We start from the raw sequence: 17,176 nt of genomic DNA on the forward strand, positions 1-17,176 counted from the left end.
AGTGTATGTATTCCAACTCTGTAACTTCACTCACATTTTACACTGCTGTCTTCCAGCAACAACTCAACTCCCGTGAGATTTCAGAGCGAGACTTTGAACATGAGTTTGGTCATAGGCTTCATGAATTCTGTGCGACACTCTCGTACAGGCATTGAATGGGGTGCTGCGGCAGAGACCAGAAGAAGAGAAAGATCAAACAATTGTAGCGAGTCCTACAATTCTCACACACAGACGTGTGCTGTGGTCGGGAGAGATCCTCTCTCATCGCTCTCTCCCTCCTTTTCTACCTTCCTTCCTCACTGCAAAACACACACCGACACAACGTTAATTGACAACAGGTGTACTGACTTTGCCATGTACCTTCCTTGGCCCCGCCCTCCATTCACAAACTGATGCTTGGCCACACCATGAATGGTCATATTTACACAGTTTCTTTTAATTATTGAAGTAAACAGATACAGGTGCATCTCTGTAAGGATCCTTTCCATGTTGTCTCACACTTTTATAACATTATGATCCAGTCACTGGTGAAAACAAGCTGTTTACTTTGATGCAAGATGATTACCCATAGGATTACATCGTATAGCGGTTCTGCGGTTACAGAGTTCTGACTCTATACTGTACCGATTTCAGTTGTTTTTGTCTGGAGTAAATATTTGGATGGGGGGAGAAATGGGGGTCCAGGTTTAAAAAAAAAAAAAAAAACCCAGACTTTCCCTTAATGTATTTGTTTTATATTAAAACAGCCCATGTTTTTTTATTTAATTTTCCCGTTGTGGAGATGAATTGCTGCTGCAATAATGCGTGTTGAAGAACATGTGCACTTTGACTGACTGTAAATTAGATGTGCAGTCGGTCCAGCCCGAGTTTGGGCTAACTGAAAATAAATTCACCATTGTGCTTGATGAGAGTCTGGTCCAGTTCCTCTTTGTGGTTTTATGATGTCACAGCAAGATTTTGTTTATCTTGCATATTTTCCTGCTCCTAACACACATGCAGGTCATATTTCATTTCCAACATTTTATGTCAGAAAGCAAATCAAATTTGATTATATTTCAGAAGTGAGCTCTGATTTATAATACTGATGATAAATGTTTTAATACAGGCTGCTTGCTTCAGCTCATCACGTCATCCACTGACTAAATGTGAATGAATGAATGAACCCTTTGTCACTGTTACCAGTGAAATTGACCATCAACCTGTCCTTACAGAGGGGGAACAGGACAGGAAGACAGGGATAAAAGAGAAGAAAAAAAAGGAAAGTGAGGAAAAGAACACCCCCCCCCCCCCCCCCCCCCCATGCTCCTATCAGGAGTACAGTGTGGGAACATTTAAAAACCTCTGCAAAAGCACACAATAACACAAGTACACTTTGAAACATGGGACTTAGGGGGGAAGGAGGGGGCAATCAGGGGTAGGAGGGGAGGGGAGGAAGTAACCCAGCACAAGCAAGCAGCTGTCCGCTCCTGCAGCCATGCAAACAGCGCTGGTCACGCACCCGCTTGTCACACTGGGGGTGAAAAACAGCGACCGCGGAAAATTGGGGAAGGGCGAGAGTGTCTCCCAGCAGTGACCTTCTGGGGGAATGTTACCCCAGCAACGGCCTTGATCAAGGCCAGTGCTGTTCAGGGAGCCGAATGTTAAGATTGAAAGACTAAACGATCTCTAACAGACGCAGTCTTCACACATCCACACCACTCGTCCATTTCTGTTCAATTCAATTCCATTTGGTCTCCAAAATACATATTCCTTGCAAAGCTGAAAGCTGATCATGTATTAGCTGGTACTATTTCTGCATTTAAAAAAAAAAAAGCATATACATTCAACTGTTTTGGTCGATTTACATTACTTTTGTTTTAGTTAAGGTAAGAAAGTAAAGCAATTATTGACTTGTTACTTTTTTCTTTGCATTACCTTGTATGCTTGCATTACGTTTGTGTGGGTTACTATCTTACATACTTGTTTACTTTCTTACTTTTATTTGCTACTTTAAGTGCATTTACCTTTTTCAACTTGCATTACTTGAATTATTTACTTCCCTATTCTAGCTCTGAGAATTACTTGTTGCAAACATTACTTGCAAATTACCTACTTTAATTCTTGCATTACTTACTTGTTACCCATTTTACCTGCTAGTGTTACTTTCTTTACTGCTTAACTACTTGCTTGTTACCTACTTTAAACATTATTTCAGTCAGCATAACTATAATTTGTATCCGTTTCCTGTATTGCATCAGTTTACCTCTTTCTTCTGCTCACACACCCCAAACAGTACTGCATTTACACACAAATGACAAGACTACCTATATCATTTATTCAACCTTTTTTTTTAATTTGTACACAATTTACTGTACATATAAATCAGCCATTGAGAGTGCAGAAATATGTCTTTTAAAAGGATTTTTTTCCATAGAGAATTAATCAAGTATTCACACAATGTACAAGATTTAGTTGTAGTTTACAGAATTTAGTTTTTCAGTAGTCAGTATTTAATGTGATGGAAAAGAGAAACATACATCAGGAAATAGAAGACTCTGTTCTTTTCCATTCAGGGTGCTTGCAAAAGTTGAAAGAATAATGAAACATCCCACAGTTATAATTATAAACCAAGCTACCAATTTCTTATTATTGTTCCATGTACAGAGAGAGAGAGAGCATGCATAGATGTATGAGTACTAAAGAAATCAGGTTGTGCATGAAAGTTAAGTGCTGATCTGGCTCAGGTTTAATCTCAATATCGAATATTTTTATGCTTAAAGTGATCCAGATGCAGCATATAGCTTGGTGAATACAAAACACTCCACCTCAATCCAGTGGTAAAGACCAATATTTCAAACGTGCTAAAATGATATTCTGGGTACTGACTAGTTATGTGCCGATATTTAACAGTTTTATTACAGTTCATAATAATGCTACAGTGCTGTCTTAAAAAAAAAAAAAAAACTACTTATCCCCATTCTTACGACCTTCTGTACTACAAAAAAGTCTGAGTTCATCAACTCAGGACTTCAATTGATTCAGAACCCTCTTATCCATAATAAAATCCTTTAAATTAAATAGGATGCTCTGTAAATGGTTATCGGCACAAATCCAGCACTGCTCCAGAATCTGAAACTCCGACATTTAAAAATAAACCCCCTATACAACAGAGGGCATTAAGAGTGATGATGATCAGCACTCACTCTCTTTCTCCCTGTGAAAAATAAGTCAGGATGTGCGTTTGAAGTAAGTTTCACTGATGCTTTCACTGTAATAAAAGGTTAGAACTTAGAGTCACATTAAGGGTTCACCTTCGCACACTGTCACAACAAAACTCTGTACATATAAAAATTTATTACCAAACACAGCGGTCATAAATTTAGAGAATGTTAAGGTCCGGACTGAAACGTGTAGAATGAACTGTAGAGCTAGAGAGAGGTTGGGTTACTTCCCTTATTACAAGGGGAGTACTATGTGTAAGAGTTCTAGGGCTCAAAAGTCTGGAGGCCAAATTAAACAGAGTCCAAAACCAGACTTTAGTCTGAGACTCTGAGTGGAGAGGAATATTTCTGGGGACGTGGTCCACGCATGATCCAAATTTCATCATCAGCACAGTTCACACAAACACCCATATTGTGCACGTATGAAAGGAAGTGTGCAGTAATATGCCAATCCAGTAGGTGGGAGTATCTGCAGATGGTGACCAGGTTGTTGAAGTGCGAAATACAGAATAATGGTTTAAAAACATTTTTAGAATGGTTTTTCTTCCTCTTGCCTTCTTCTAACATGAGCATTAAACACGCTAGCGCTTCTCCTCTTGAGGCTGCCATGTTACAAACAGCTGTGCATGCTTTTTGTGTTCTTGTCTTATCTTTTCCGTTGGGGTATTATCCCCACTCAGAGTTTCGGACTCTGTTTAATTTGGCCTCCAGACTTTCAGACCATGACCTTTACCACCCCTGGTAGGTCAGGCAGGCTTTTATAATAAAGTCATAGTGTGCATGTGTTCAGCTTGTGTGCTTTGATGCATCTATTTTGGAGACACCCATGCACACTTCCCCTTGTAGTCCGAGACCAGACTTTTGGAATTCCCCAGACTTAAAGGAATTCTTTTACTTTTGCATGCTGGAGATTGGACTAAATGGCGGTCCTAAGCCTCGGGAGTCTGAGGCCAGACTAAAGAGTTATAGAACTAAAAGTCCACAGCTGGAATAAACCAAGTTTGAAGATGGAAGGGATTCTGAGGCCAGATTACAGAGCGTTTTCAGAGTCCAAAGCCAGGCAGCTGCAGACTGCAGTAATGAGTCCCATGTTTCCCCTTCCTCAGGGCTGCATTACAAAATCTGCTTCCATTTGGTACAAAAACAGCTTTTGTGTAGGATGTTTGTGTTACTCTAGCGTCAGAACCAAGCATGACTTTAGAACAAAACGTTATCTTGATTCTCCCTTCTGTTCTGTACTCAGTCACTCCATAAAAGAACTATAATTACAGATCAGTGATCATCTGTGTGCTGTGAATGACCGTTCGCTCATTTCTCAGAGTTTTATCAGCAGATCTGCACAAAGTAACATGATACTCATGAATATTCACACAATTTCTCTAGACAGTCTCTAAACAGTCTGTTGGGTTGTGGGACTGATTGTGCTTGGTTTGACCAAAAGACTGTAGTCTTAATATTGCAACATAATCCACCATATTGTTTTATTTTATTTAAATTGTAAAAAAAAAAAAAAGTTATATAATTTTATTACAACTAAATACCCATAATCTAACCCATGTCTATTATCATCTCCCAGCAGTCAGGTGACTATTTCAGCTCTTCTTAATAAATTGTGTTATGTTGATCATCTTTTCTTTCTCTGACAGACGGTCAAAATGCATTTCATCCCACGTTTAAGGGGCAGTGAGAAACGCTGTTGTGAAATAGAAAAAGCTCATCGTTCCAGATTTATCCAGAGCTAATGAGACAGGGTTGGCAGATGTGTGTATCACTCCTGCCCAAAGCCTTCCGTCTCCTCGATGGCGAACAGTAGTTTCTCTTTTAGCTGCTCGTAGCTTTTATACGGAGGCAGGTCCAGGCGATTAAAGCTGAATGAGTGGGAGAGAGCGAGAGCAGAGGGATAGTGATGTAGTGGTAGTATAATACACCATCATGAGGAATTCTGAAATAGTTAAAACAGTAAACACTGTGCTATACACAGGCATGTAATGATTCACTCAGTTTCTCGAATCGATTCACAATACCGGGTTCACGATTCAATTTTTCCCATGATATTTTAATAAGTTTTTATAAATGAATGAAAAGTTTTTCCAAAAAAAAAAGCATTTATTTCCCTATTCTTGGAAAGGTTGGGGTAAAATATCTCATCTCATTATCTCTAGCCGCTTTATCCTGTTCTACAGGGTTGCAGGCAAGCTGGAACCTATCCCAGCTGACTACGGGCGAAAGGCGGGGTACACCCTGGACAAGTCGCCAGGTCATCACAGGGCTGACACATAGACACAGACAACCATTCACACTCACATTCACACCTACGGTCAATTTAGAGTCACCAGTTAACCTAACCTGCATGTCTTTGGACTGTGGGGGAAACCGGAGCACCCGGAGGAAACCCACGCGGACACGGGGAGAACATGCAAACTCCACACAGAAAGGCCCTCGCCGGCCACGGGGCTCGAACCCGGACCTTCTTGCTGTGAGGCGACAGCGCTAACCACTACACCACCGTGCCGCCCGGGGTAAAATATATTAGCCTAAAATATTACTAAAATATTTAAGAAATCAGAGCTCTTTTTACAGATTCCTTTTATTAAAAGTAAATAACAAATAGGCCTTTTCTTCACTTTTATGAATATTTATACTACTTCCATTTTTCTTCTCTTTAGCTCTCACCAGTCTGTAAAAAGAGAGCTCTGATTTCTTAAATCGATTTGTATAAATCACACAACAGCTTTCACCCCTCCCCCTCAGCATTAGAGCTGTATTACTTCATTAGAGCACGCGCACTAGACGGCGTTTATGTAGAGAGCACGCGCACTAGATGGCGTTTATGTAGAGAGCACGCGCACTAGACGGCGTTTATGTAGAGAGCACGCGCACTAGACGGCATTTATGTAGAGAGCACGCGCACTAGACGGCGTTTATGTAGAGAGTATGTTATGCACAACCTGTCAACCTCGATTACAATTTCCTATCTCTGTATTGGCCTAATTTAATGTTTTAAAGTAATTATTTTTTCGACTAAAATGAATGACTAAAACCCTTTTAGTTTTCGTCGACTAAAACTAGGCCAAAACTATCAAGGATGGAATTGACTAAAATGTGACTAAAACTAATAAGCATTTCGTCCAAAAGACTAAGACTAAAACTAAATCAAAAATGGCTGCCAAAAACAATACTGATATACACACAAGTCTACTTTGTTTTATAAATTAACAAAGACGATGAGTGTGTGTGCTGCTATGGGAAACTAATCAACTAGGGGGTGGTATGATAAAGCAGAATCACTGTTACCACCACGAAGTTGATTTTCCTAGAACAGAACAGCGCACTCTCTTAGTCTTTTGTTCCTCTTATACCACAACAATTTTCCAATTTTAAAAAAAATCTCACTACATTTAATGTTATGTGGAATGTGTGGAACATTAACATCCACACTGTATAGAATCTGCATAAACTCACCATGTGTGGCTCCGGGGCAGCCAGTTCTCCTTCCCGGTTTTCTCAACACAGAACTTCTGTGGGCCGTTACTCCCTGGGTTTAAAAAAACAAACAAACAAACAAACAAAAAAAAACCCACGAGGGACAGAACTGTCAAGTGTTGATTGATTTCATTTTCTCTGACAGCAGCGCAGCTTCAAATCACACGTTTATATTAAAGCACTCATTCTGGTAGCGTTATTGTTTCTATAGTAACAGCTGATTCACAGGGACCTGTGCAGCGGACACGCCACAAAAAGAGAAAGGAGTGTGTAATCACTGATATATTGAAGTTCTCTTTCTGTAAGGATATGTTTTTAAACATTTAACACTACGGAGTCTCCAGTGTCGGTGCTTTGTAACAGTCAGAGGTAAAGCTGTAACGTCAAGGTTTATTCTTGGTTATTTTTCTAGAACAGCACATCCCACTGTGTTGTATTCCTTACTCAAATTTTTTTCTTTTACATCTGAGCTGTATGAAGTTATTTTCCTTTTTCCTTAGAATTATTTAAATGTTCTGATTACAAATGAGAGTTTAAGTATATACCGTATTTATCCTAATAAACGCGCCCGAGCGCGATGCAAAACATGAAGGGGGAGCGTCAATTTCGACCCTTAAATGACAAAAATCGAACATGACAAAATCATCGGAATTTAAAACATTTATTTTGAAACACATGAAAATACAGTTATATGTCCAAAAAGTCAATTAAACAATGTCCAGCTCACTTATAAGGATAACATTGGTAAGTAAACTATTTGTAGTGACGTCACAATTCACGTCATCGTCGATGTTTATGAGCTCACAAAACAAAATGTCGTCCTCAAAACGATCCTTCACCGCTAGTTTTAAGTTAAAGGTTGTAGAACTGGCAGAGCAGAAAGGCAAACACTTAGCTGCAAAAACATTTAATGTTCACCGTAAACGTGTACAAGAGTGGTGCAAACAAAAGGTACGTCTCCACCCGTATTGATATCCGCAGCAGAGTGAATGTCCGTATTTTATACTGTCCATGTTTACTAACGCGATTTCCGGTAAAAAAAATCAGCGGTGAAATTGAACGTCTCTGTTGTGGTTTGTTGGATTTAAAGTTTGTTAAATGAAGAAAATGGTTGGTAAATACTATTCTAGCTCTGAAAATCGTGGAGGCGCGTCAAATAGGGAGGGCGCTTCTATAAGGCTAAATATGGTAATAGTGTATTTTGTTATAAATTATGAATAACAACCCTAAAATATGTTTACGTAAAAGAAAGAAATAAAAACTCACTCACCCATGAGGTCATTAAACCCGCCCATGGGCAGGCGGCAGGTACCAGTGACAAACTGCAGCAGACGCATTCGCTTCTCGTTGTCCATCTCTTTAACCAACTACAGCACAGAAGGAAAGAAAGACAAGTTTCTGAGCTGTGTGTGTGTGAGAGAGAGAATACGTGATTAATACATGAAGTAACTAAAATGATAAATTAAGGCAAAACACAGCTAGAAACAGTTTTTCACTTGGACATTTTTTTGTGAAGAGAAAAAAAAAAAAGTTACCCTGTGGTTCAGAGAAAATTTGCTGAATTTTTTGAAAAATTTAGATTTTTTTTTTTTTGAGTATACAATAAAAAAAAAAATTCTAACAACATAAAATGATCAGATTTTTGCCATTTAATAAACATGCAAATGTATACATATTTAATTACAGGAAGCCTCATTTGCATAAATTATTTTTTTTCTAAAAGGTAAAATACAAAAAAAAATTATTACTTCTAAGAATATTGGCGAAGATTGATTGTGACATCTAAAAGACATGACTCTCGTCACCCTGTAGTGTAGCTCTAGATCTTCTAGAAGGTTCTTTAAAAACAAACAAACAAAACCCCCATGAACGGATGCTGAAATGGTGAGGAGTCATGACGCACCTGCCAGAACCACACGATCTGCTTGCTGGTGCGTGTGTAGTGTTTGTAGACGGTGTTTCTCTGCCAGTCTGCCAAATCGATTTCTTGCATCCCACATAGCATCACCTACGAGACACACACACACAAAACCTAGAGCAAATGCAGTGCGAACACGTTGAGCGCGTCACTTCAGAAGCAGGGTTGGGTGATGTAACAAAAAATAGTTTACGATATATAATTTGGCTAACAAAGGAGCAGAAAAACAGGAGTGCTGTGATAAAACTGTGATTAATAAAAAGTTGTTACAAATATATATGATCTCGACTATATCTGATAAGTGTATTGTGACACAATTATATTATATCGCCTTTTCATTCAGCCCTATACAGAACCCGTTATTTCTCCAAAAACGTATCGAAAGAACAATGGGATCGCGTCTCAAATCGATAAGGAGTGAATATAATAATGATGTGGGGAGTTACCTCGAGTTCTTTGGCATCAAAATATTGCAGGTATTGCTGAGGCAGGACCTCATTAAATCCCTCGAAGAAAGCTTGCGTCTGTTCTTCGACGCCTCGGGACAGCCTCCACTCAGCTACCAGCCTGAAGAACAGACACGGAGACAGAGACACAGTGTCAGGAATCTGTTCTACATTCACCCTACACCCTCAATCCTAAGCAATAACCTCAGTATGCTACTTGTGTGCATTATTACAGTCCGGTGTATTTGACGAAAAAGCATGGTGATGTTAGCATGATTTGTTAGTGTCGTTGAAATCCCTGGTTTAAAAATCTACCTTGGAGCAGATTTTAAGACGGAAATGACAAAGTAATGGTGGCTGGCATGCTGCACAATTATGTTAGTGTGGAAGTCTGCTAATATGATCAATAAACTACACTTCGAACAGAAACAGAACAGCTCAGGCTAGTGGTGCAACAAAAACTAGTGTAGAAATGGGCATTACGAAGAGCTGACACTGGAGACTCCTTCCATAAACGTTTAGTTTACAGAAAACATCACCATATCAATGATTGCACGTTTTTTAATCCATTTACGTAGAGTGGCAGCTATACATACAGTACAAGTCCCTGTGAATGAGTTGTTACTATAGAAACAGTAATGTATTAGAAGGAACGCATTAATATAAACCTGTAATTTTCAGCTACACTCCTGTCAGAGCTGCTGTTATAGAGAACATTAAATCAACACCTTCTGAAACATCAGGATTCCAGAAATCATCAGTACTGTGGTGAATAACTAACTGCTGGTGTGTGTACCTTATGTACTCTTCCTTGTTCTCCTCTGTGACCTGAATGTTGCCTCCATCTGGTTTCAGCTCGTGCGTTGTGATCTCCCCGAGGATCTCCTTATCCACTGAGAAGAACATCTCCAGACCACACTCCTCGATGTTGTTGTCTCTGTATAGACAGACACAAAATTACACTTCCTAATACAACCCCGATTACAAAAAAGTTGGGACAAAGTACAAATTGTAAATAAAAACGGAATGCAATGATGAAGTTTCAAAATTCCATATTTTATTCAGAATAGAACATAGATGACATATCAAATGTTTAAACTGAGAAAATGTATCATTTAAAGAGAAAAATTAGGTGATTTTAAATTTCATGACAACACCACATCTCAAAAAAGTTGGGACAAGGCGATGTTTCCCACTGTGAGACATCCCCTTTTCTCTTTACAACAGTCTGTAAATGTCTGGGGACTGAGGAGACAAGTTGCTCAAGTTTAGGGATAGGAATGTTAACCCATTCTTGTCTAATGTAGGATTCTCGTTGCTCAACTGTCTTAGGTCTTTTTTGTCCTATCTTCCGTTTTATGTTTTCTATGGGTGAAAGATCTGGACTGCAGGCTGGCCAGTTCAGTACCCGGACCCTTCTTCTATGCAGCCATGATGCTGTAATTGATGCAGTATGTGGTTTGGCATTGTCATGTTGGAAAATGCAAGGTCTTCCCTGAAAGAGACGTCGTCTGGATGGGAGCATATGTTGCTCTAGAACCTGGATATACCTTTCAGCATTGATGGTGTCTTTCCAGATGTGTAAGCTGCCCATGCCACACGCACTAATGCAACCCCATACCATCAGAGATGCAGGCTTCTGAACTGAGCGCTGATAACAACTTCGGTCGTCCTTCTCCTCTTTAGTCCGAATGACACGGCGTCCCTGATTTCCATAAAGAACTTCAAATTTTGATTCGTCTGACCACAGAACAGTTTTCCACTTTGCCACAGTCCATTTTAAATGAGCCTTGGCCCAGAGAAGACGTCTGCGCTTCTGGATCATGTTTAGATACGGCTTCTTCTTTGAACTATAGAGTTTTAGCTGGCAACGGCGGATGGCACGGTGAATTGTGTTCACAGATAATGTTCTCTGGAAATATTGCTGAGCCCATTTTGTGATTTCCAATACAGAAGCATGCCTGTATGTGATGCAGTGCCGTCTAAGGGCCCGAAGATCACGGGCACCCAGTATGGTTTTCCGGCCTTGACCCTTACGCACAGAGATTCTTCCAGATTCTCTGAATCTTTTGATGATATTATGCACTGTAGATGATGATATGTTCAAACTCTTTGCAATTTTACACTGTCGAACTCCTTTCTGATATTGCTCCACTATTTGTCGGCGCAGAATTAGGGGGATTGGTGATCCTCTTCCCATCTTTACTTCTGAGAGCCGCTGCCACTCCAAGATGCTCTTTTTATACCCAGTCATGTTAATGACCTATTGCCAATTGACCTAATGAGTTGCAATTTGGTCCTCCAGCTGTTCCTTTTTTGTACCTTTAACTTTTCCAGCCTCTTATTGCCCCTGTGCCAACTTTTTTGAGATGTGTTGCTGTCATGAAATTTCAAATGAGCCAATATTTGGCATGAAATTTCAAAATGTCTCACTTTCGACATTTGATATGTTGTCTATGTTCTATTGTGAATACAATATCAGTTTTTGAGATGTGTAAATTATTGCATTCCGTTTTTATTTACAATGTGTACTTTGTCCCAACTTTTTTGGAATCGGGGTTGTATAAAAGCAATATAATTATGCCATCTCACAGCAATATGAACATGATTACTTGTATAAAGCTGTTAGTGTAATAAAAGAGTGTTTATTATCTCTATGGTGGTACAAGTGTGTTTTATACATTGCCTGAGTGTGAGCCAAGAATGAAGCTGTGACACTCACTTGATCCAGATGAGCGAGTTGTAAAACTCAGGATCAATGGACTCGAGGTCTTTCAGAGTCAGAGGTTTGTTAAGAATGCGTTTATAGAAAGGCAGTGAGAATCCTGTATCAATGAACTTCCCATGGAACAAAGCCTGAAGAAATACACAGTGTAATGAATTTCAAAGACCCATCTCTCAATTTATGCATGTTTTAATTCATTTTAGTCTGATTAGTTCATTCAAGGTTAGATTCATACATTGTCATTTTAGGGGTCCAAGCACAAAGATGAAGGAACTCTATACTGGTCGTATCTTTTCTTAATAGGGGTCCAAGCACCAGTGCGGTGTTTGAATTATTATTGTTATGGGACCAAAAACATCACATCATCTGAATGTCTATTCCATTGTTAACATAAGTTGACAAGTTGTAGGAATTGTACACACAGTTGGGCTATTTTAACATCACCTCAAGGCAAAAAAAAAAAATCTCCAACATAAAAGAATTTTATTCCGTTATAGTTATTTAAAAGCAGGAACAGAAACAAATAATGAATATACCATAATGTATCAAATTTATAACAACAACAAGACCTGTCAGTAGTTTTGTTTTTTAATTCCCATGCGTGCTGAAATTGTTACATTTTTAGGCAAAAACGCACATGGGAAAGTATAAAACTGACCTGAATTACAAATCTCTGCTGTAGCACATTTTGAAAGATTCAATAACACAAAGACAGGCACAGGCTTTTGAAATGGTCATAGTCAGATGAGTGCAAAGTTACCATGGCAATGAAGCGTCCGATGAAGCGGAAGTATTTGAGGTGGTCCGGGTTGATGGATGAAGCTGGGTTGATCTGCAGGCAGTAGTTATCCTTGCCAGCATATTCGAACAGGCAGTACATGGGGTTCAGCACCTCGTGGGACACCAAGAAGAACCATTCCCTACAGGAGACATCATGTTATGTCACACTATATCACATTATGTTGCTTTACTTTCCATTATGTCACACTACGTCGTGTTACTTTACATTACATCACTATCATATTTTATAATGTTACTATACATCAAATGCTTAATCTAGTGAGATGGAGATGTTGGAGAACTTGCCTTGCGACACCGCCGTAGTCGAGTCCTTCCTCCCCGGGGAAGATGATCCACAGTCTTCGGCGAAGATCTTGGGAATTACTGCTCATTATCTAACACAATGTCATTTAATAATTAATTAGGGAAACAACATATAGCTACACACACACAACTAGCAAACTTCCATCATTAGATGTTAAGCAGTAATACTGATTACAGATCCTTTACAATAATTACCACAATAACTCTACCATAAATATAACTTCCTGTTTAACTTGGTCCCAACATACACCCTCCTCAACAAAACTGTGGACTTCTTCATAGTCTCATTTTTTTCACACTGTATGACACAATATGATATAAAAACAGTTGGGATATGGTGCACAACGTTGGCCAATATACTGCTTTAATTTCTATTAAATTCTCAAGGGTTGACTAAAAAAATTTTTTAAATACATATTAAAACTACAATAAATATTAAAATTTGATGATAAATACGGATGGCGCTCACCTGCTGGAAAGAGTCTTCAAACAGCGATTTGCGGCTTACTGTGATCTTGACGTGCTGTGGCATTGCTAATTGCTACAACAAGGAAAAAAATTTTAAAATGGCCATAACTTGGGAAAACAAATTTTAATTTTGTACTTTTTAGGTGAGACAGAAGTAAAAGAAAGGTGAACCCTAGTTTATAGTTCTTTCATTCTTAATAAATAACATCAGAATTAATGAATTATGATGTAGTTATACAGTGTTCATGAATACACACCTGACACCAGAATCTAAAGTACTGAACTTTGGCTTTGAAGTCGCGCACGTAGGTGATCTGAGGGCCGTTTTCACTAAAGGGGAGCGCAAACACGTGTCAAAAACACACACATACTGTGTAACAGAATGAGCATCTCTTCCTATATAAAGCAACTTCAATCCCATTTAAATATATCTAGGTTTTTAAACAGGAGCCCAGCTGATAATCTTATCTTGTGACTGAAAGGTTGTGAGTTCAAATCCCAGAACTGTTAGCTTGAAGGCTCAGACCGGCTTCTATTTCTATTTTTGATTTTTAAGCATTCTTGAATAAAAAGCAAAAGCCAAAAATAAACACAAGTTAAAGTTTAGATTCAAAATGGCTTCCAGGTATCTGTAAAGCAAATGTAAAAAGGGCTTTATTTTGGATCTTGGCTGAATAAAGATCATTCAACAAATGTGAAATGAAAATGAGAGTAAAGATCCAGTGTGTTTACAGACAAAGTAGCAACAACAAACTTTACTGCTTTGTAACAGATTATTCCTGTTATATGAGCTTCTGTGTGATGGAATTTAATTTACCGGATACAAAGGGGGGGGAAAAAAGCATGCAATAAAACCACTCAGGGTCATGCTATTGTAGGACAATAATCAATGATGGGGCAGTGTGCTGAAGTGGACTTACTGTTAAACCCTGAAGTTTTCCGATAACAGAATGTCTTGAAGTGTTTTATTCCTCTAACACCACAGCAATTTGCCATTCATTCTTCTATGCTGCTTATCCATTGGGAGTCATGGGTACGCTGGAGCTAATCCCAGCTGACATTGGGTGAGAAGCAGGGTACACCCTGGACAGGTCACCAGTCTATCACAGGACTAATACAGAGATACAGACTGCCATTCATCATCACAGCCACACCTATAGGCAATTTATAGTAGCCAGGTGACCTAATCTGCATGTCTTCGGACCGTGGGAGGAAACCCGCACAAGCACAGGAAGAACATGCAAACTCTACACAGAAAGACCCCAGCTGACCAGCAGTTTTGAACCCAGAACCTCTCTCCACTTTGGTCTTGCCAATTCCCACCCACTCGCTAACTCTCCCCCATCGCAGGACAGCTTCCAACAGCGGAGAGTGAAGGCTAGCGGGTGCTTCCTGGGAAATGTGTCAAGCCAGTCTCTGCATCTTTTTCCCAACTGTTGCATCACAGGGTAGTGTAACAGACTCAGAAGAAAGTGCTATCCACCTTCTTCTGCACACGTGAGTTCACAGATTTCTGCGATTGGCTAATGATTGGCTTCCTTGATTGGAAGGGGACAGAGTATGCCCCTCCCACTGTGAGGCAACAGTGCTAACCACTGCGCCACCGTGTCGCCAGCAATTTGCCAATGAGTACAATTAGTTATTAAAGAACGACATATGTTAGCAGTTACATTAATGTTGTGAAACAAATTACTTGCTTACATTATAGCAGCTATAAACAAATCATTCCTGCATTTTTCTCATTAAGTTAAAAAAAAATAATAAATGCAGTTTATGATGTTACCAAAAAAAAATACCCACAAAGCGTAAACTACTTAACACAAAATTAGAGATTTACCTCTGACTTGCAAAGCACTGACACTGGAGACTGCGTCCATAAAACGTTACATAAACATTTCCTTATAGAAAATTTCACTATATTACTTGTTCAATAACAAAGTTCATGGTTTGCCAGTGTTATCTAATGTAGTAACTAACAGGACAGAAACTTTAATGTAAAGTTGTGAACATGTTCGAGAACCAGTTTGTCAAAACTGTATTTTTGTATAGACTTTAAAATGACTATTTTAGACTTTCCTTCATTACTTCTCTCTCTGTATGTTTATTTTTATCTTAACTGCAATGTTTTATGTTCTAACTTTTGTAATTCTTAATATCCTTAAGTTTTTATGATACATCTGTACATAACTTTGGTCAATGAAGGTTGTTTTTAAAACGTGCTATACGAATAAATTTGACTTGACCTTTGGACCCAACTATGTACGCGTGAGTGCTACAATGTTTGTATAACATAAGCTATAGATATAAAATAAAGGCTTTTATTCAGCTGAACGTGTATATGTGTGGTTAAGGCTCACAGTGATGATTTTCCCGTCCGTGGGTCAATGTAAGTGGTGGTTCTCCTGTTGTGATCCACAAAGTATGCAATCCCTTCCACGGTGAACCTCATCTCCCAGCCCTCGGGCAGCGGCTTCTCATTCAGCAGCCTGAACAAATCAATGGTAAGATGCAAGAGCGGAGTTAAAGGCTGAGCAAACGGAAGATATCATGTGTAATACAAAATATTAAAACTTGGTAACATTTTTTGTTTACATGAATTCCTTCCTTTCTTTTTTGTGGATTTCATCACCATTTTCTCCCACTTTGGTCTTGCCAATTCCCACCTACTAGCTAACTCTCTCCTATCGCAGGGCAGCTTCCAACAGGGGAGAGTGAAGGCTAGCGTGTGCTCCCTGTGAGATGTGTCAAGCCAGTATCTGCATCTTTTTCAAACTGCTGCTCATACTGCATCACAGGGCAGCGTAACGGACTCCAATGACAGTGCTATCTACCCTCTTCTGCATACATTAGCTCACAAATTTCTTCGATTGGCTAATGATTCGCTTCCTTGATTGGAAGGGGATTGAGAAGGCCAGAAGGCATAAATCTGACTCCTGGCCATGGATGACCATGGCATTGTCAAGACTCACTCTTGTGCTCTCCGGACAATAATGCAAAACACTTTTCTGCTGCACCACAGTTTCACCAGAATTTTATTAAAAACGATGCATTCCTATTTGATCGGCCCCTTTAAATCTGAGCAAAGTAATTTGATAATTGCATAAGTTCACTTACACGTAGCACTGAACATCTCCAATTCTCTCCACTTGTACCACTGTGTACCATTCTCAATCGAGAATCCTAATTCGAATATTAGGCCACACCTACCCAGACAGTTCACACAGCACTGTGAACATTTTAATTAAAAAACAAAAAAACAAACAAAAAAAACTTTGACTGTCTAAATGTCACTGTGTTGAGCCATGTATAATAGTGCAATTCATACAGATGTTGATAACGTATGTTTTATTTATTTACCAACCAATATGAATAGCTATAGTACTCAGGTTTAAGTGTCATCATATGTAAAAACACATAAAAAAAACCCCATTAAATTAAATTAAATCCTGACCCTTGAGTGCGAGGATCCTCCCACTGCGTGGAGCGAGTTGGGTGGTGCACAAAATACACTCGGCCATTAGCGTCCGTCCTCTTCTCTGAAAGATAGAGGCAAGGCAAAAAAAAAAAGAAATGACAAAGAACACTGTGGCGAGCACATCATTCAACAATGTAGCAATCTGAGATTAGAAAAGCAACTTATAATAAATCACAGAGCACAGCCTAAGACATAAAGACAACTAATATCACAGTAAAAAAATTTATTTATTTATTTATTTTTACCCCATCCTGGTGGCAGTGGGCCGAGTGGATCATACTCTTTATTCTGAGCAGCTGCAGCCTGATCCTGCACCTTTCCAATAAGCAGACATTTTAAAGAAAAGCCACAAAAGCA

The 17,176-nt window shown here is 39.1% G+C and overlaps 1 protein-coding gene across 6 annotated transcripts in view; it reads right to left on the reverse strand.

Annotated features, from left to right (window-relative positions):
* Positions 1-2,928: 2,928 nt before the first annotated feature.
* The window catches only part of itchb (itchy E3 ubiquitin protein ligase b), a 62,388-nt gene continuing 48,140 nt past the window's right edge, over positions 2,929-17,176 (reverse strand). For 5 of the 6 annotated variants that reach the window (XM_060937744.1, XM_060937746.1, XM_060937743.1 and 2 more), the window contains exons 11-24: positions 17,065-17,134; positions 16,796-16,880; positions 15,702-15,830; positions 13,602-13,674; positions 13,346-13,417; positions 12,859-12,947; positions 12,533-12,692; positions 11,770-11,903; positions 9,844-9,984; positions 9,048-9,168; positions 8,587-8,691; positions 7,954-8,050; positions 6,663-6,735; positions 2,929-5,068 (exon numbers count right to left, since the gene is read on the reverse strand). In XM_060937744.1, the coding sequence (XP_060793727.1) occupies positions 4,969-5,068; positions 6,663-6,735; positions 7,954-8,050; positions 8,587-8,691; positions 9,048-9,168; positions 9,844-9,984; positions 11,770-11,903; positions 12,533-12,692; positions 12,859-12,947; positions 13,346-13,417; positions 13,602-13,674; positions 15,702-15,830; positions 16,796-16,880; positions 17,065-17,134 (1,449 nt within the window). In that variant the 3' untranslated portion in view covers positions 2,929-4,968. The remainder of the gene's footprint in view (positions 5,069-6,662; positions 6,736-7,953; positions 8,051-8,586; positions 8,692-9,047; positions 9,169-9,843; positions 9,985-11,769; positions 11,904-12,532; positions 12,693-12,858; positions 12,948-13,345; positions 13,418-13,601; positions 13,675-15,701; positions 15,831-16,795; positions 16,881-17,064; positions 17,135-17,176) is intronic. The other variant, XM_060937745.1, reaches the window with a different exon arrangement.

Source organism: Neoarius graeffei, chromosome 13 (assembly GCF_027579695.1).
Source record: "Neoarius graeffei isolate fNeoGra1 chromosome 13, fNeoGra1.pri, whole genome shotgun sequence".
Classification (NCBI taxonomy): Eukaryota; Metazoa; Chordata; class Actinopteri; order Siluriformes; family Ariidae; genus Neoarius; species Neoarius graeffei.